Source organism: Daktulosphaira vitifoliae, unplaced genomic scaffold (assembly GCF_025091365.1).
Source record: "Daktulosphaira vitifoliae isolate Bord-2020 unplaced genomic scaffold, ASM2509136v1 Scaffold_5, whole genome shotgun sequence".
NCBI classification, from domain to species: Eukaryota; Metazoa; Arthropoda; class Insecta; order Hemiptera; family Phylloxeridae; genus Daktulosphaira; species Daktulosphaira vitifoliae.
The window spans coordinates 9,192,929-9,214,446 of record NW_026099576.1 but is presented as its reverse complement, the minus strand read 5'-3'; the positions used below and the strand labels follow the sequence as shown (position 1 = coordinate 9,214,446).

At 29.6% G+C, this 21,518-nt stretch overlaps 1 protein-coding gene across 2 annotated transcripts in view; it reads left to right on the top strand.

The window, feature by feature from the left end:
• Window positions 1-21,518, top strand: part of LOC126906791 (spondin-2) — a 75,377-nt gene that overhangs the window by 50,712 nt on the left and 3,147 nt on the right. For both annotated transcript variants that reach the window (XM_050687643.1, XM_050687644.1), the window contains exons 2-3: window positions 17,954-18,162; window positions 21,302-21,406. In XM_050687643.1, coding sequence (XP_050543600.1) covers window positions 17,954-18,162; window positions 21,302-21,406 — 314 coding nt within the window. The remainder of the gene's footprint in view (window positions 1-17,953; window positions 18,163-21,301; window positions 21,407-21,518) is intronic.

Sequence of the window (21,518 nt, the reverse complement as noted above, 5' to 3'; positions counted from 1 at the left end):
AGTCTGTTCGCGCAAAAGGCAACATAAAACTTCTGTCATTATCTAAAACATCATTCATTTGAGACGTCCTCTGCTGCTGGTATTTTATTTGTTTTCGTAAGACGCTTTCGTTTGATAATTGCGGCCGACGAGGAATTTAATTATTCTTAGCAACGAATTACCTGGTTTTAGACGGTGACACGCTAACGATTCAATTATTCGCGCACAATTTATTTTACGACTATGTTCTCACACGTCACGTGCAGAATTCACTTTGCTAAAAATCATTAGCCAAAAGCTATTTGTGAAATTTATGTTGAATAAATGTTTGCGATATTTATGTACACTTTACTTGCACCGACAAACGGCTAATTCATTCGGATGACTTTTAATCGAAACATTATTACGTGCGGCGCAGGTATTAACACAAACTAATCAGTTAAAATAAATCAACTCTTAATTATTTTCTACCGTATGCGTCGATTAATGGCGTTTCGTCGACAACTCGAGTCCGCTGTAAAATGAAAACTGTAATTTCACGGCGTTATGAGCGGGTGCGCCGAATTTCAGTCATCCAGTATAATTATAAATCAGACGCATTTAAATTTATTGCAAGAATAATGACATTACTTCACACTGTGTGCAATTTGAAATTAAATTATAATCCAAGAAAATTAAAATTCAACTCTTAAATACGTTGCATTAATGGACTTTTAAATTACACTTGCTTAGCACAATTTCATTAACTTGAATGCAAATTTGTATCTCAAATAAAATGAGACTCTAATTGTAATTATTACAGTTAATTTAACTCTGCGAAATGATATGGTACGCGAAAGTATGAAATGCGGTTCTCTAAAACTATTAATCTTATTACATTTAAAAGTCGTTTAGTTAAAATAAAATTTTCATTAAAAAAAAATTCACTTTGGTATTATTATTACTCGGGTTGCATGAAAAATCTGAGCGGTACTCGCAGACATTTTAGTTACGCATCACTAATTATTCATTCCTTGGATTATTTCACGTCTTAAAATAAAAGTTGTTAAATCGTTGAAATTAAAACAATACACAGTGTATTGAAACAGAAATTCACCTTTGACAAAAAATAAATAGTTCATAGAATTCTCCGCGAACCAGTTAAATAATCCAGTTGTTGACTAAAATAATTCATTTCATATGTCACACAGAAAAAATTCTGACTAAAAAATACTTAACCAATAACGAGAGGATATTTAAAACTTGGAATTTTCAATAACATTTTACATTATGCTTCGGTCGTTGTGCAATGACTTCGAACACAATAACATTGTAACGTTGCGAAGTCAGACTTACTTTACTGAACTCACTGCGCTTCTAAGATTCTCTTGCTTTTTGAACTTTTTGTACTATATTAATATAAATTCTTTATGAATACTGCGTAGCGAAGTGTTGCTGCCCCGTACCATGAAAATCACGGTGAATAATGATGTTCACATTTTCGTGTTGTTCGAAAATTGTTTTACTTATTTTTTAGATATCCCGAAAATACTTTGCGAAATTTTACCGCTTTTTGTTGCTTCACACTTGCCTTTTTTTTTTTTATTTACAATATTATTTTTATTATGTTATGTTCAACAAAATCTCCCCTAGATTCGTACTATATAATATTATTATTATTATTATTTTTATAAAGGCACTGCTTTTGTTTGGATTTACGCGTTTTGGCGGTTCGCGACTCGTAAAGTCGAGTGGGTCACATTTATTTGGGTTCCGCTATTCGCATATTAAAAAAAAAAAAAAAAAAACGTATAATAAATAATTCGTATCTACTCGGACAAAGATTTCAGTGGGCCAAGTTAGTTTTATTATTTTTTGAAGGGGATACCATCACGTGCACCGCCGAATCTCTATGGTGAAACGAGACGCAATTAAGTCGAATACACCGGAATGTGCAGTCCTAAAATAGTGAATACTTACCAGTACATGTCGGAAGTTATAGAGCGGATTTGAACCTAATAAGCAGGAAAAGTTGCTAACCGAAACGGACTGATTAAAACGAACGTTTGTACACGAGAAATGGAAAACTTTTGTGCGGTATCAAAGTTTCAATTGAGATATTTTTAGCAGTTGTTACGTGTGATAGCCCCGACGTTTAGCTCATCCAAATAGAGGTGAATGTTTTTAATGATATTTCATTTGAATGTAAAAGTTTTTTCGGTTGAGCGTTCGCAGTTGCCGATTTATTTACCGAGCGAGTCGAGTAATTTAAAAGTCAACTTAACCAATTTTCGTAGTACAAAGAACAAACGGAAATCACGCGATTGCAATTACTTCAAATATGAGGAATTTCATTTATCATTATCGGGAAAGGTAAACGCAGTTTGTTAGTATACCATAGAATCGTTGTATTTCAAAAACAAACCGAAGCAGCATATGAGTGTACACACATCGAACGCCTTTTCATACTTACTAGCTTCGAGCTCGGTGAACCGTACAGTACAAAGGTTTTCATACTTCAATAGTAACATATAACTATACCAATCTTATATTCAACCATTTTATTATGCTCACCACCTTTTAGTATTGTATACCACACGCCATTCTCAGCAGTGCCATTGGGTAATATTAATTCAAAAAGAGTAAACTATTGATTAACGTTTGTGTACGCGATAAGTTTGCCCGACAGGTAAATTTATTTTTACAGCCTACTTAACGAGTGTTATTTTGGTGTATTTTAAACAAATTAACTTTGTATAAAACCTTTGATGCTTAAAATTGATAATGAATTTTCAGGTTGCAAAATTCTGTTTTGTTTCATTTGAAAAAATTGTCGTGTTCCTTCAGATAATTCTCCGAGCGTAATTAGTATCGTTATTATTCGTTATTTCCTTTTAAGCGGTCAAAACTTTTTTTTTTTTTCAAAGTTAATCGTCTGTTTTAAACGGCTTTTATCCAATTCGTTCCCATCCGACTTTTCCACTTTTTATTTTTTCCACTCCTACAACCGGATCTGAATTCGAAATTAGTTTTAAAACTACTTATGCTTAACCATTCCGCCGATCCTTTTAGCGGCCCCTTCATATTGGACGGAGATCTTCATTCAAGTGCTAAAGGACTTTTTCGTGCCCTTGCCGTCTTGTTTAGTATCTGCTGCCAGAGTAATTGAGTTATACCTATAATTGATATTTCTAATATATTTACAGAGCGTAAAAAACAGGTGTATTTTTTAACAAAAGTTCGTACATGTGGATTTCTTGTTGACAGTTTTAATTATTTTTTTACTCATTTTCATTTGAAATGTTTACAAAGGAAATATTGACAATACGTTTTCTGAATTAGCCTTGAGGGAAATTATACATTGTTTTTTTTTTTTATTATAGCAGGAGTTGTGTAATCAGGTAATTCAATTGAATGTTAAATGTGACAACATAATGTATAAGCCCAGCCGAAAAACTTTCTAGACATGAGTTTTGAACTATTCAATTTTTATTTAAAAAGTTGCAAAAAAACATATTGTTATAATAATACTTTTTCTAACTAATTTTTATTGTACTTTTATAACATAATAAATGTTGAAAAACAATGGCCTTTTGCGCACTGTATAGTAAATTACTTTTTAGTATCCTTACTTTATTTTTTTGGTCATTTAAACTGGATAAAATGCGTGTTTATATAATAAACATGAGTTAGTTTTTAATAAGTTTCTATAGAAGTTTAAAAGGTTAAATATTTAAAAATTTTCTAACTTTGATAGTTCTTGGTAATCGAATAATCTAAGATTGCGTTGACAAACTTTACACCATAAAGTGTTTAAATATTAAATTATTTACTCTAAAAGAAAAATATATAGTGATTTATCAAGTATAGTACCCATTATTTCTTTGCTAAATACTATTCTACTCCTGACATTTTCTAAATGCTACATTTGTAGATTAATAAATTTTAATTAATTTCTAAATAATACACAACTAGTTATTGATCAATCAACATTTTATTTTGAACATTCATCATTTAACAGTATAAAAATAGTAAAAAAAATAATAGATTTCCATTTAAGATTCGAAAGTTACCCATTAAATCTGTCCTTATGAATAATTTTTTCTTAGAATAAACTTTTACAATGGTTTATAAAAATAAATTAAATTTTAATTAATAAATATTTATAAAAAAAATCATTATTCAACGAAGAAATAATAAGTAGTATACTCATAAATTATATTGTATACTCTTCTAAGAAAATAATAAAAGTAAATCCTTTGAATCACATTAACCTTCGAAAGCAAGGTGTAATATTTCAAAAAATATTGTGTATTTAAGTAAAACGTGTGCCCGTCCTGTTTAATTAGATTCATGTAAAGCGATTTGCATTTATTTAAATTTCACATCTGTGGGGCTTGAAACGGAACTTATGTACAGTGATAACAATGAATAATTAAAAGACGAGTTGTATACTGGTACGTTTTTGAATTCCTCCCAAAACTACTTAGGGGCACGCAAAAGAAATTAAAAATGAAGGGTGTTAATATAGATTAAGCTGAAAATTCATTTACATTTGCAGAACTCTCATTTATAATCAAATTTGTAATTACTACTCAGCCAAGTATATTATAGTAAAAACATTGGGACGCCTACTTAAAATGTATAATAAATAAGTTTTCCTATTACGGCACGTACCCTTGATAACCCTATCGCTTGTCATTTGTTATTAATACCAAACAGAGGCAGTGTACAAACACTTTTTCTACAACAATAATAAATGGATTATAATTGCACGTGTAAAATTATGTACATATTTGGAGACTCGTGTAGGGCATGTCCCTTGCTACCAATAGAAACGTATCAGTAGATTTTGCCATCGTTGAAGGTCGGATGGCATTATCCATAATAAGTTTTGTTAATTTATGTACGTTTAGCGGAATCCAGAGAGAAATGTTCTAAAGAGACATTTGAAACACTGCTATTCCAGAAACTGTTGTGTAAGGTACTAACTTAGACAAGGTCCTTTGATAATTCTGCCAGTGTTTGTTGTCTTTTCGGAAGTGGTCGCAACCGCTGTACATTCAATATGCTCGCCCACGATATACTTTAACGTGTGTGCTCTTTATACATACTTCTGTGGCGATAGCTGAGACCATTAGCTATGAATGGCATGAAATAGTAAAATCCACAAAATACCAATTACCCTGAATCCAAAATGGAACTTAAATGTGTGTACCCTTTGTTCGAGTTTTCCACTCTGTTAAACGCATTATTAATTATTAATAATGGAATTTTTATGAATAATTATTATTCACCCGTAGTTTTTTGCACCCCCGACGTGCAATTATTTTGAGCTCTTTCATTTGAATCAGTACTTATAACCTCTTAATGTAACTCTTGTCAAGCTCTAGGGTTTTAGTTTGTCCAAACGGATTTTGCAAATATATTCTCTATGTGCTCTATTTTCTCTATTTGAACATTTTGTTTACATCGTACGTCGTTTCTTATTCTCCGTCTCTCTTGTTTGTGTACATATCCCAAAGTTGTCGCATTTAAACGTACCTATCCATGCGAATATCGTGTGCCAACCAACAAGGAACGCCTGTAAAATAAACAACTCTTGAGTATAACGCGAGTGGAAATACAAAATGTAAAGTGAGTAAAATAATGAATCTAGAAAATAAATGGTAAACTTTTAAGAAATAACGAATAAGGATCGTTCATTGTAATTACATTAATATGAAAAGCGAAATAATGTACAGTACTGCTTCTCGATGGATTTAAATGGCTTATCAATATGTGCACCATTGTCGTTCATCTTGAAATTTACAAACACATACGAGTAGTAATAATTGAGTAATTTCCATGGTTTGAAACAAAAATCTGTACATATACGTGTAAGATGTATTATACAGTCTTACAAATATTTTATAAAACAACTGAACGTTAAAAATAAGTTACATTATATTTTTTTACGGTTTTATATTTATTAAATTCCTTTTGTATCGACTTAATTCAGCTTACTTTTCAACGCCTGGAGTTATTACATCTGCATAACATGTAATAATAACATAATAAATTATGTTAACGTGTGATTTATTAAATTAAATTATATTTCTAGACGCCAAAAAAAACATTTATTGTATAAATTATTTAGATGTTTACAATGGAACACTGAAAGAAAACTTCTCATGCATTAACATATGTATATGCAATCCAACGACAAAGGATTTTTTAAGTTCTTAAAGTGTTATTTTAACTGAATAAATACACCAGTTAGCACACTCGTATCGGAACGATAGATATTTCAATTCAACTTATTTAAACAAATCTATAAAACATCGTTCCAGCTATTCATTTAAAAAAAACTTCTTGGGGGAAAAATGAAATTTAAATATTACTTAGTTGTTGGTTTAATGTTGTTTATGGCTTGTTGAATTTCAACTAAATTTCACTATAGTTCTATTCATGTTTTAATATTACGTATACCATTATCGCTATAGTTGAGAAATAGTTGGCATAGTTGATATTTGGTTCATTACTTGGAACAGTACCCAATGAATAAGTTCCTTTAAATTTCTAGTGTTTATGATATTTTACTTAACTAATTAGTAAAAGAGAAAATAAACATCTCGAAAAATGTATGCTTGAAATTACATAACGATAATGTTTTTTAACAGTTTTATTTTTAAAAGCATGTGATGGATTCCCGTCTTTGACAGAATGAAGAAAAACGATTTTGAATAATAGAGTTTATGAAGTATTTTGTACTCGACTTATATTCCTTATTCGTCTGAGGACTGTGGTCGGAAGATACGATCCTGCTGGTGTTTTATTATTCAAACCATTTTGAAAGTGGATTGGATTTGCATGTATTTTGGTGGTAATGACTGACAGTCCCCTACCGCCTTGTGCTGCCATGCTGTCACAATATCTGTGCTGCAATCACTGCCTTGGATAATAAAAAACCACTTATATTACCTGTGATAGCATAATGACTTGTACCATTTTGAATTTTTCGATTTAGTACTATAAAAGACGCGCTGGTTATTCACAAACTCTATCAAAATATACTAATATTAAATTCATTTCAAAAGTGGTATAAAACGCAATATACCTCAAATACCTGTATAATTACAAATATAAATGTATTATCTTAGTAAGCCGGTGAATAAATTATCTGCATGTGGTACTGACAAAACAGATATTCTACAGTACCCTTTTGTGTACGTCTAAATCAGAGCACAGATATTTCCACTTGTCTCTAAAATACAGTATACAATCTGATCCATTAATCATAATTTCGAATGGTCATTTTTAACTTACCCTTTTTATGAGTATCTTTAAAGAGCATTTTTTTGACAGGACCTTTTAAAAAACGAAAGTATAAAATTAAATCATGCTCGCTCAGACATATATTTTAACATACAATATTCGTTTGTTTATGAGTTATCCTGTTGGAGTAACTGTAAAAGCCTTCGTTTGAATAAAAATATAATGGGATAACCTTATCGATCCTCCTACGCTGTGGTAAAAAAAAATATGTGTGGCTAACTTTACCTCGTTTGGTTAATACAAAACGAAGTTCAAACCTGATGGATTTAAGTGGACTTTTCTCATCAAAATGTAATTGACGTTTTGATATTTTATTAATTCAGTTATCCGATGGTCCATTAGAAATCAATCTAATAAAAATTAAACGTCATTGTGGAATAAATAATTTTTTTAACGAGCATATGAAAACTTTTTCTTTCATGTCTGTAAGCGTATATATAAGCACAACTTAAGCGATTTGAACAAAAACTCGATTAACTTTTATACCAAAATCCCACTAGATCTAAAAAGGTTTACCAAAACAAAGACCTAGATTTTTCCAGTAAAATTACTTTTTATTCCAACTCTCAACTCGTTTGCAGGTTACAAAGAAAAAAAATAAAAATATATTCATGGTCTTTGTGTTTAGTTCAACTTAATAAAAAGTGTAGGGTTTTAGGTTATGCAGTGTTTTTTATGCGCCATTCATTAAAAAAATAAAGAGGTATGCGTCATAAAATTAAATTTTTAGTGAAATTATCAATTCAATGATCGAAGAAATATATTTTACACATATATTTTTTTTTTACCGGATCAATATGTTTAGTTAAATTAAAAAAAAAAATTAAGAATTCAATAATATTATTATGCATATGATAACTTGTTTTCGTTTGTACTAGACGACTGACTGTTTGAAAAGAAAGTTAAAATTTAACTTGAAGTCAATGGATAGATTATAAAAAATAATAACCCCAAAAAATCTATTACTCTTTTAGTGATGTTAACAAGCGAAAATTAATTAGGTCCAAAGTTGAAACGTTCAAGTCATTATGACGTAATTAGAGAGGGTTCACCGGATGTACGAGATTTTTTTTTTACAGTAACCTTTTCAACACAAGATAAAAGTTTATTATAGTTTCGCTGAAGATAGAAGAGACCATCAATCACCACATGAGCGGTAGTTTCGGGCTTCGGTTTTGACTCGACTGTGGTGATTTTTTTTTAGCGCCTCGTTTTCTCTCCGTTTTAGAAAAAAAATGAAGGGATAACGCGTTTGTTCTGGTACATTGGAAGTTCTTTTGGGATGTATGGTTTACTTTTCATTGTGATAAATCGAGATTGAAAATGATAGGGAAACTAGGGATTTCAGCGAGACAAGTATCATTATTTCTGGAATAATGTTATTTCAAAAATCTGTTAAGCCGCTAAACAACCTCCACCTTTTTCAAACTTTTCTATTGTTTATTAACGTGTCTAGAACATTTGGGTTCGATAAATTAAAAGTCGAAGTTAACCGGTCACGACCTTAGTATGATATATACTTAAACGAATACAGTCTAACTGTCTGATGTCAAACGCAAGAACTGAAGATTTTAAATTATTAACTTAAAACAATGGCATTTAAGGACACACGAAAGTGTTCTGATTGAAATTTTGACGATGAATGCATAAAGAGTAATTATTTTATTTGGGTTAACTTCTAAAATGTTAAAAACCATTTTTAAAAGTCAATAGCCGTTTACCGAATGAGAAAAAAAGGAAATATATAACGTCATATGAAAAAAGGTACAGTAGAGACTAGAGAGGGTAATGGTTTGCGACATTGCCGCCGCCATATCGTTTCTTTATTTATGTGTAGCCGATCGAGTGAGTGAGAGTATGGTATAAATATTACCGTCAGTTTTCCATCGTTTTGTACGAGCAAACACATACGGGCAAAATTTCCCTTTAGTTTCACGGTGAAGTTATTATTATGGAGCTCATAAATTTCCCCTTAGAGTGAAAACCCTTTCCCACTTTTTTCTTTCTAGTCCTTCTTACTCGTGCTTGTTATAAGTTATCATTTATGTATAAATATAACACATACGTTTGGGACAGAAAAAAAATTAGAACCTTCAGTATGTCGTTCATACGTAAACCCTGTGCAAGTAAACCGGAAGTATGAAAATGACATCATAACGGCTTATGTTTTGCATTTATATGATCCATTAGCTCATACTTCGTAAACTGTTGTTTTTTTAAATTATACCTGAATGGTAATGTTACTGATGAAAAGATAGAATATTCAATACTATTTAAATATATAAATATTATTTTAACGATAAGTTTCATGCATAAAACAATGAAAAGTCCTGACTAACGAGTGAAAGGGTGTGGTTAATCTCTTCTCAACATAGGAACGTAATGAGTGTAATTTTTTGTTTCATTTACACTTAAATGGAATTGTCTTTTTTTCAAATAAACGTGACATTCAATTTGTATCTTTTTTAAAAGTTATTTCTAAGGTAAAACAATGGGAATACCATTAAGTAAATTATATTTAATAATTATCCGCTACAAAATTATGAAAATTTTTTAATGAATTTGAAGTAAAAGATTTTTACCTTAAAAATTAAACAATTAAATTTTCAAAACAAAATTAAACAAGAATTGTCAACGATTTGTTGACAATTTTTGAGTGCATGTCAACTATCGCAATTTATATAATTGATCAAGTCACCGTAATGTATTAACTATTTGACAACGTAGTTAAAGTGGATCTTTAGTATGTCATTAAAGTAAAAAAATAAGTAGTTTAGACTTTTGAAATGCTTCATTACCAACTTAACAATTTAATTGATACTTTTGTAGGTCACTGTAAAAGAAAGATTGTTAAAAACAAAAAAGTTTATGACTTCTATTCTTAACTGATAAACACATACATACCTATACCGACCGATATTAAATTAGACGAGTCTTAATTTTTTTGATTTTGAAAAATTATTTGTTGTATAATAGATTACTACAAGTTACATAAAACATTTCAATATAATGATAGCCCGTCATTAATAAACTGTAATACTAAATGGATTAAAAACAAAATTATATTTAAAGTTCTGTTGCAAATGTTATTATTATATCTATCGCTATTAATCTTTAATGGCAATTTATGAAAGTGCTCAACTGAACGCTGTGATGCATTTAAACTATCATTGAAAATTCTAAATTAACAGCCACGTTATTAATTTTACTTTTATTTTTTAATGAACGTGAATTATAAACAAATAAATAAATTCATTTTTCGCTTAATGTTTCTACAACCGAATAAAATTTTCATTCTCCGTATTCCACATTTTTATAATGCTAAAAATAATTTCACCAGATTATAATTATGGCATAAAACATTTTAAGATAGTTTACGCTTTGGTTATTCGTGCTGTAACCACTAAAATTAATTAGGAAAAACTTTTCCTAATAAGCTTTAAACGTCAAAATTACTCGCAGGTCGTCAATTAATTAAATGTTCTTCCGAGAATTTACGCTGTATCCATAACTTCTGACATATATTATTATTATTATTGAAATTTTATGTTATAATAATAATAGTATAAAAGTTTCGCACCCCTTAGTGCATATTTTGCTCGATGAAAAAGTTTAAGTTACGACTTATGCTTCATTGTAAAATGACGTAAAAATATTATTTGTGCGTACTAGGGTGTATAAGAACTTAGTTTATGAGACGTCAATTTAGCAGCCAATGTGTCTATCAATCACCCCCATTGTCTTGGTGGAGAGTTAATAAAACCTCTTTTTTTTTCCCCAGAGAAACCGACACTTTGTAGTAGCGAAAAAAAGTTTTAGACAAAGTATATACCTACATATATACACATTGCATACATTCAAACCATCATTTAGGTACTGAAAGTTGAAACTTCTCAAACAATGGATGTTATTCTCTCCTTGGGTCCATCGTTACAACATAAGATATTATAGCGAAGCTGCTGGACCGCTGTAGCAGAACCGTTTTGACAAAAGAAACGAGATTTTGGCTGGCAACATTCCGGAATTCAGCGGTTGCATCCGGTAGCTACCACACACTCGACTGGTGATTTATATCCATGACTTAACAACACAACGGGTTAACTGATGTCTTGTAACAACGTGGACACTTGCCCGAATTTTCGTGATACCCCGGAAGACACGGTCATATTAATAAATAAACACTCTTAAACTCAGACAAACATCACCAAGACCTTTTAAATGACATTAACATTACAATAATAGAGGGCCACAGAATAGAAAAAGTAAATCAATCTTCAGAATTCTTCCAATATCTTTCAGGATTCATTTTGTATGATCCTTAGTGATCAATGTATTCTTAACTTGAATACCGACTATATAACTCCAAAAATGAATAATTGTTTAAACGGTGTGTTGATAATAAATTAAAAATGATTGTATTGAATTCATAAATAAATACAATACAAAGGTCGGTGTAGAACTTATTAAATATTACTAATCCGAGCATCAGGTATTAAATGTTAGACATTTAAATTGATACTTCGTCTACACAGCCGGAATTTTTTTGTGGCTGATGGTGGTGGGGGGAGTTATAATTAAAAATTATTTTTTTCTCTGCGTCGCGTTATTTTTTTAAATTTAATAAAAATAATAGATAAAGTTATTTGACAATTTTTTTTCTCTGTATCGCTAAAAAAGTCANTTAAATTGATACTTCGTCTACACAGCCGGAATTTTTTTGTGGCTGATGGTGGTGGGGGGAGTTATAATTAAAAATTATTTTTTCTCTGCGTCGCGTTATTTTTTTAAATTGAATAAAAATAATAGATAAAGTTATTTGACAATTTTTTTTCTCTGTATCGCTAAAAAAGTCTTGCACGACTGAAAAATTCTAGAGAGATTTAAAAGAGCATTAAGAGAGAGAATTAAATCCCTCAAATAACTTCCATGATTGAAGCCACTGGATACTTCTACGGTAAAAATTTTAAGTGAAGTATTCTAAAATTTAGACTCAAATTATGAATGTGTTAAAGATTCAAATTGTTGTCCTAGTTTGTTCTATAAAATAAACATCAACACACCGATAATTAAATTCATAATCTCTAGTTAAATATAACGGAACGAGTTATTTATTGCAATGAAAAGTACGATAGTTATTTTACTAAACAATAAATTTTGAAAACAAGTTACGCAGTACAGTACGTGCATTCGTTAGGGGAAAAGTATTAGGACGTGTAGTGTCATAACTTATCGAAAACCCCTCTAATTGGGTTGTGTTTATTAAACAAAAATGTATTAACATTGGAAACAATTGTTATGTGCTCGATAAAGGTCACCAAATGACCGCACCGAGTTTGGATGAGCAGAAAAATACATTGAAGGGAATAATTGTGTAGGTTCAATAAAAACATGGGCCGCGTGTATGAGTATGATAGTGTATATGTTTGAAAATATATTAGCCCTAGAGACTCCATAAATCAGCCAATGTTGCTGACAGTTTTCAACCACAAAGGCCGTCTGTTTTATTCATTTATCAACATTATCGTGTACATAAAACAGAGAATATGTATTAATAGGTCTCCCTTTGCTTCCAGTTAACCATTATTTGATGTAATAAACTACAAAAGCATTTAAAATTTTAATAACACGAAAAATATTTTTTTTGTTTAATGAGCGTAAAAATGAACACACTAAAAATTTTTTTTTTATCTAAATTTGATTAATTATTGCAATTAGAGTATTTTTTTTAATATTTACTTGAAAAATTTTCACTGCACTTACGGTCGATACAAATTTCAGTTAGGAAAATGATTAAGATCAGGGCCATATTTAGGGGGGATTGGGTTAACGTGCCCTGTCTGGCAGGTTAGTAGGTAGTTCTGAATAAAAATTTTAACTTATTATTAGATTTAAATTTGTACTTTTCATGTATTTAAGATTTCAAAAAAAAAAAAAAAACGTCACTTTAAAAAAATTGAGAGCAAATGAAAAATTATATTGCCACAGGGTCTGTGAAATGGTATAATTTATAAATGCAGCTATCATTAAAATAACAATAACTTTAATTATCAAATTTTTTTACCTATATCGCTTATATTTAATTACGATTAAAAAATTATTAGTTTATTTTAATGATGATTTATATTCTAATACAAGTTATTTTGAAGGAGTAAGCTTTTATAATGAAATTTGTAAGCTGTGTACTCAAATGATATTATTTGACTCTGAAACCTTTTGAAAATTAAAACATCAACGTATTGTATAGATATGTTTTATAACATAAGCATAACGTATTCATGTTATTAATTCTATGTACTTACTCTACTATTGTGTAGCATGGTAAAACATAATACACACAATGCATACAGTGTTGAAGTTTTCTTGTTAACTTTTATAGTATTATAATATTATAAAATTACATTTTTTCAATAGAGATTTCTAAAATTATTTTCATTAGTAATTTTTGTGTTCTTCTTTTAATATATAAATGCGTCATGTGTTTTAGGTTTGTATTAAATTATGACTTTTTTTTTTATAACTCAACTATTTTCATTAATTGTCATTTTTCGCAGAACTATATAAAATAATGTCTCATATTAAATGACAGAAATAAAAAATAAATAACATGCTTGAAAGCTTAACTTTTTTATAATATCCTTAATGGCCTGCTTAGTAAAATATGATTATAAAATTTTTACTTATGTTTTTGTTATGAAAACAGACAATTTAAACAGAAATATTTAATTTCAACTTGATTTGTGCGGACTCATTCATAAAACCGCAATGTTGTCATATAGCGTGTTTACACATTTCACTTTGCGTAGTCCAATAATTAGTTAAAAGACGAAGTCTTGTTATAAGAGAAATAACATAATGCGTTAAGTTTGACGTTGATTTATATCTTTACCAGATAAAAGCGCATGTTAGCGAGCCAATAAAGGAAAATTAAACTTCACTAAAATGAGTGTTTGAATAAAAGAGGGAGGGATGTTTTGGCTTAAACAAAGAACGATTTCAATGGTCTCGATGCAATATCGTCTGGAAGGCTTAATTAGACTATTGGATTGATTTGCTATCGAGTTTACGATTTTTGTTGGCCATACGCCAGCAAACACTACAGAGGAACGTTGCCCATTTGGCTCGAATATCAAAATTAAACCTCACCCCGCCCTATTCAAGTGACTATAAAACATAATCAAGCGTATATGTGTGTCGTTTGTTATATATTTTTCAAATCCGTACATTATTTTTTATGTTGTCAACGAAAACCAACCGGCAACCACAGTCGTCGTTTTATCAACAGTGGTAACAACACGAAGCACTGACATTTTAATATATGATTTTATATTTATTAATACTAGAGTTTCCCGCTAGCGATATTTATTTTCCTTCTTCTGGTTTTCTGTAGGGCTTTATATCTACAGCGTTCTGTCGAAAAACGTTGACGGTAAAAATTAGCTCAATTGGTTAGCAGTTACGTTTGTGATACAATATTTCCAAATAAATATAGTTCTCAATCTGATGGGTTTTTTAATTATTGTTTGGATAAAGCAGTGATGGCAGGATCAGTTAGTTCATTATGGGATAAATCAATGTATTCAACTGACGAACTGACAAGTCCACGTGATAACAATCTGCACATTATTCATGCGATAGTCATCATTATCTCCTTAGCCTCTACCCCAACTATTTGAGATCGGCTCTGCCTTAGTGATTTGACGGATTTTTAACCCGGCTATCGACCTTACAGAATCTCATCATGGCAGAGGTAAATAAGAAAAGGAACAAGAGGTGTGTCACTGTTAAAGTTACCGTATGGTCACCGATCTGAGAACTAACAGTAAACAGCGCGGCTGAACATTAGCGCTAAGGCGGTGACCGAATGATCCATTGCGCCACAGTACACCCCGTAATATGATAGTTAGTATTTAAAAAATTATGCATTACCAAATTGAAAAATCGAACTAAAGAAAATGACTTTTTAATTTCAAAAATGAAATTTATTATTTATTTTAAAATTTTAGTCAAAAAACATTTGTTTTTTTAAGTTATTATAAGAGCATACTCCATTTAATATTTAAATTATAGTATGAAATATAGAACAAATCAATAAAACCATATAAAGTTTATATATTTTAGACATAAAATAACTTAGAGTTTATAAGTTTTTGGATTTTCATATAAAAAAATCTATAATTGAATGAATAAACGAGAACTATATAACAAGGGTTAAAATTTTAAGACGGTCATTGAAGTTTAATTGTTATTCCATCAGAGCTAATAATGTTTTTCAATTTATTAAGACCATTGTTTGTACTAGTAGTGCATCAGAATAATGACACACAAAAGAGAAAAAGTTGAGTGTATTGGATTCATGTTTTCTTAAAAATTCGTTATATTTTCTTTTAAAAATTCAATTTATATATTCATCTGTGTATCTATCATCAACTAGTGTGTCTTTTGAAATTACATATCTTTCCCTTATTCTATTTTTATCTAGTTGAATTTTCGTTCAAATAATTAAATTAAATTTAGAAAACTTATTGTCACTTTTAATGATAGAAAAAACGATTTAACGAGAACATAATATGCATGTGTCAAAGTATTCTTCATCTGTAAATTTATAACTAATAATTAATTAACTTATTTATACTTTAATGAGATTGTTTTGATATACATAGGGATTCAAATTTACCTACCGAATTCCCCAGTCAGTTATCTTATTATAGTCCAAGATTAACGTGTGCAATAAGCTGATTTTGATATATTCAGCTAAGGCTTCCAAACTTTTGCCCTTAATCTGATTGCATCCAACATACAAATATTTGACTGTATTGCCTTTGTGCATGTAATCAAATATTATCTGAAAAGCATCATCTGTTATTCCAATTTTATACAAGTGAATTTCAAGTAAATTGTTATTATAAACTAGTACGTCTCTATGAGAGCGGACAATTTCTTTTTCTCGTTTTCTTCCATTTAAAGGATTAAGTTTCGGTTCATATTCAAACTCCTCAGAGTACTATTGGTGTTTTCTTTCATGAGATATAACGTTTTATCGACGTAAATCATGCAATCTACTATAATATCCATCTTATATAAGTCTAAATCTTTTAAGCTCGAATTAAATTGTAGCATTTTGAATACTGATAAAACATCATCTGGACCAATTTCATTGCCATTCAATCGTAACGAATGCAGCTGAATTAGATGAATTTTAGCTAATTTTTTTTACCTCACTTAAGGTGATGTAATTATTCATTATACTTAACGTCTTTATGCTATTATTTCCATTCGTAATAAAATCTATATTTTTTTGATAACCTTTATCTTCAATACTGTTGTAACTCAAGTTCAAGTATATTAATCGATTAGATTTATCAGTATATAATAATATGTCAACAATATCAAAGCATGTCAAATCTCTTTGCAAGTATTTAAACACGATAGATTTGTTTAAATTTAGTTCACGTGGTTCATTTTGCCATAAATAGTAGACGTTCTATGTATGATATCAAAGCTTAATTTATTTCTCTTTATACACGAGTAAAGTTTGACGTCAAATTGCTTTGAAAATCCGTTATTAAATATTAATTAAATTTTTACTCGCAAGGTTATCTTAAAAAATAATTTATCTTGAATAAAATATATATATATAATCACTATGGATCTTATAATAAAATAATAATAACAATAAATAAATTTGTTTAAGGTATATGGTGAAAAATTATATAATATGTGTAATAACAACAATACTGCTAAATAATAAATTCATTAATGATTCTTGAAAGCAATCTCTCGTCTTACTCGAGAGAAAAACATTGTTTAATAAAAATTACATTCTATACCGTGGCATTTAAATAATAATAGAATGATCCGTCAATTCTGTTTTATTGTGGGTATTTTTTAACAAATCTAATTTTTTTTCTTCAAATTATCTAAACTAAGATTTAGCACATTTTTAGTATTTTGGGTTTGAATCTTATCTAAATATATTTAGTAAATAAAATTAGTATTTGTTTAAGAAAAATAAAAATAAATTATTGGTATAAAAACAATATTAATAACATTACAAAAACACTAGAAATTTAAAAAAAATACATTTTTTTGGTTAAGCAAGGCATTAGTTTTGTGTGTTGATCGAAATTTGTATTTCAGATTGAAAATAAATTTATGAGCTTGTAGTATTTACATTATGCATCTAACGAAATCCTATGCAATTTTGATAATGAGCGTGGGATTCTTTGTTTGACGTAAACCTTTTTCGACACGATGTACATTTGAAAGAGATGTACTACAAAGCATGAGTACGTGAATCTAACCCTTTTAATGCTACTTAACTCCTAACCCAGTGTTCAAGCAAAAAAAAATTACATTTCCGTTTGACCTTTTTTATCTGTTTTTTTCTGTTTTCAATGAAAAACTCTAATTAAAAATACGCAATGGCCTGCAACATTGGTTCTGACTTAATCAGTTTAGGTAGAAAACGCGGACAGCTATAGAGAAATGTTTTACCAGGTACTGTTGTTTTGAATATCAACACAATTATAAATTAATAAAAAATAACAAGGAAAACGGATGTTATGACAGTAGCTTTTTCATGTATATAAATGAGACTATACACATAAATTTTAAATTATTTATGGAATTTTATATATTACATTGATATATTATTTACTCGTAGTATTTTTTTTTCTAGGAAGATCACATTCCAAAGGATATATTATGTTTCGGGAAGGATCGCCGGCATCAGAAGGTGTTCGTATGTTTGCAAAGACCGGCCGTAGTGACAAACTTGACGATGGAGGAGGAGATGAGATAATACTCGATACGTTTACAGCACCAAGTGCCCTAACTGGTGCTGCTAGAACTCAGGCTCAATTCTTTGTTGATGGAAATCATTCTAGGGTACGTAACAAACCATTAAAGAAAAATATTAGTTCAGCTTGAATAATTTAAGAAGAATTTCTAGGAAATTTCCATATCAGTGAAATATTTAAAAACATTGTTGAACAAATGTTTATTATTAACTATTTAAGAATTAGGAAATATCAGCATGTCAAAATTAATATCAAAGATTAAGTTACGGTTAATGACTTGATTGTATTGTGATAAAAAATTAAAAAGTTCGTATTATGATACAACTAATTACTAAACAATATTTAAAAAATATCTGAACGTAGAATTATTAAATTATCTCTGTAACATTCTGGTTAATGGTCTTATTAACATATTCTTCTAAAACTATTGCTTGAAAATTGCACATTTTCTCTATATTCAATGGTATTTTATAAGTTTAATCGATTTTGATTATTCCAATGTAATTTATATAAATGATTATTCTGCATATCGAGACATTTATATCAAATGAATTTATACAGACATAAAAAATGTTTTTAAAACAATATTACAACAGTTCATAAACTAAATAACAATTTCATCTTGTGTATAACTTAATGAGTTGGCTTATTACGAAATACAGGAATATTCTATGAAATATATCGATTAAGTATGAATTTTTAAAGAAAATTTTGTAACAAGCTAATTTTACTTTGATAGTTTTTATATTTTTATTTATACTTACTAAACATTCTAGTCATGAACTTGAGTTCAGCATAAATTGTAGCACTTTATGTTTTTATACTTGTATTACTACTTAATATGTATAAATTACATTTAGAATACCAAATGTTTTTTTTTTTATTTCTCAAAGCTTTATTTGTTTACTAAAGGAGTTTAGTAGATAAAGTACATAATTGTGTATTTTGCGTTTATTAACAAAAACGCTTTTACTTAGATTATCCGATGAGATTAAACAAAAATTTGTTATCTATTGTTTCTAACTAATACATCCGTTGCCATAACAATATAAGTTATATTTTGTTTAAATTTTATTACTCGTGTACGCAATACAAAATGTCCGAAATTGTCTCTCTATTTATGTTCTTAAACTATTCTTTGTAATAGGCTTTTGTTTTAGTTAGCTAAATCCTAAAAGTAATAAAGCTGAAGTTACAACAAAAATATATTTATTTACTTAAGCAAATCCTGAAGAGTTTTCAAACTATTAGTTGTAATTTGTATCCACGAAATTGTTTCGACGAAAAGATAATTAGATACATTTAGTTTTCAAACTACATATGTTATAAAACCTACAATTTAGATTAAAAATGAGGGAATGGAGTGCGAGATATTTTTTTTATTTTGTATATATTATAACTCAAAATGAAATCGTATATTTGTAAATTTTAAGGGTTAGTTTAATTGTACTGTTTTTTTACACATGCAATGCATTATGTTGTACTATAAAAATTCACATGTGTCATGTTTCAACAATTTATTAAATTAATTCAATGAAAATTTTGTAGATACAAACGTAGGCAAAGTAAATATCAATCGCGTACTATTGTATTTGGCAACATACTGTTCAATATCCGTAAATTGTAACAACGTTTATAGTTTTAATTTGTTCCTATATTACTACAACGATGGTCTTCATAGTATTTTATCTATTATATTAACTTGCTTTTACCACTACTGTAAATTATTTATCTTAGAAACCTCAGAGTTAGGAACTTAATGTTAGTTCTGTTCAAATTTGATTAATATTTAAGCTTCAAAATGTGTGGGCAACGACTGCCGTGCTACGTGGTGATGACGATAGAAAATACACGCGAATAAAGTAGCACGGCCGCAGCAGTAAACGCAAAGGTTTTATCATTATTACTGCCAAGCTTAATAATAATTGAGAAGAAGCATCCTGCATTTATATATTATAAGCCTGCCCCCTGCCGCGGTGGTAAGCGAGGAATAAACGGAAATTTCGGCAAACTTAATTAACGAAGAAAGGTACAATAATTCCTTTTGACAAATGTGACATTTTAACAAAAAGTAAAAAAGTTATCTTTTTTCTTATTAAGACGGAATAAATACACTTGTCTCTCGCAAAGACGTCTTTATTTTCTGATAGATATACGTGAGGGGAAATCATTAACACCACATTGCACTTTGTAGTAAATATATTATAATATTATACAACAATTCAATTTGTTTAGTTTCTTATTCTGTGTTATTCTTTGTACGTTTCCTTTTCTTTTCTTTTAAAATTATTTTTTGTGAGAGTTTCAAACTATTACCTCCCTACTTGGCTGGTGATTTGATTATACGGCGAGATAAGAGGAGGGCGCCGACATGCAGAAAAAAACCATTGGGAAATTTACTCAGTCACAGCAACTGTTCGAGTGTAAACTCATCCTTTGTTTATATATATTCTTCAGGGCCTGTAGGGATACACGGAATTAATTTTCCGCCGATTACCCGACATCTTTCCCCTTCATCACTTATCATTTACCCTGACCCGACTGCGACCGATGGTATAATTGAAAATCCGCACAGAATCATTCTGAAAAATCGTAAAAGTTACTTACGGTAGTTTTCGCGAAATTGCGAACACGTACTACACAATAGAACTATAGAGACAGTCTAATAACCCAAAGTTCATATCATTGTAGTCGCCTTACAGGCTGGTGAGTTGTGTTCACTAATAATTGTATATGTTCTGAGGTCCAAGTAATTCTTCTGTGCACATGCCATATACCTTCAATTACAATTAACGTCCAATTGCGGTAGTGTCTTGGTCGAGTTAAGTGCCTCTCTCCAAAGATTCACTTTGTCCGTCGGATGATTCATATACGTTAATGTATTTTTACAACAAATTAACGATTATGTAACTATTCTACTCTATCTACCTAGTTCAACAATGTAAATAGTGAGCTTCTTGTGTTAGAGAATTATAGAGTTACAGAATATTTTTGTGATGGTAAATCTTCAGTAACATATTGTACGGTTACTATATTTCTGTTGTATCTTTTAATATTTCAAAAATGTTGTAACTTACGGTAATCGTAAAATGTTAATAGCGCTTTACACGTTTTAGTGTCATCATTATAATGTTTAATGCTTATTCACACAGATACTGAGAACAAACACATCACAACGTAATTAAAACGAATAAATAAATAATTTACATTATTTCGTTGTTTTATAGGTTTCCCTCATATCACGTATGATTCCATCGCCCGACTGGTTTGTCGGCATAGACTCATTTGATTTGTGCGTCAACGGCAACTGGCTGGACAGCATCACGATAGAAGTAAGTACCGTATAACTAACCTTAAGACTTTTGAGGTTATAAATCAAAATGGCGTTTAAGGGCGTGTATAGAATTTTTGAGACTACCTAACGTGATGTATCAGGTTAAAGAC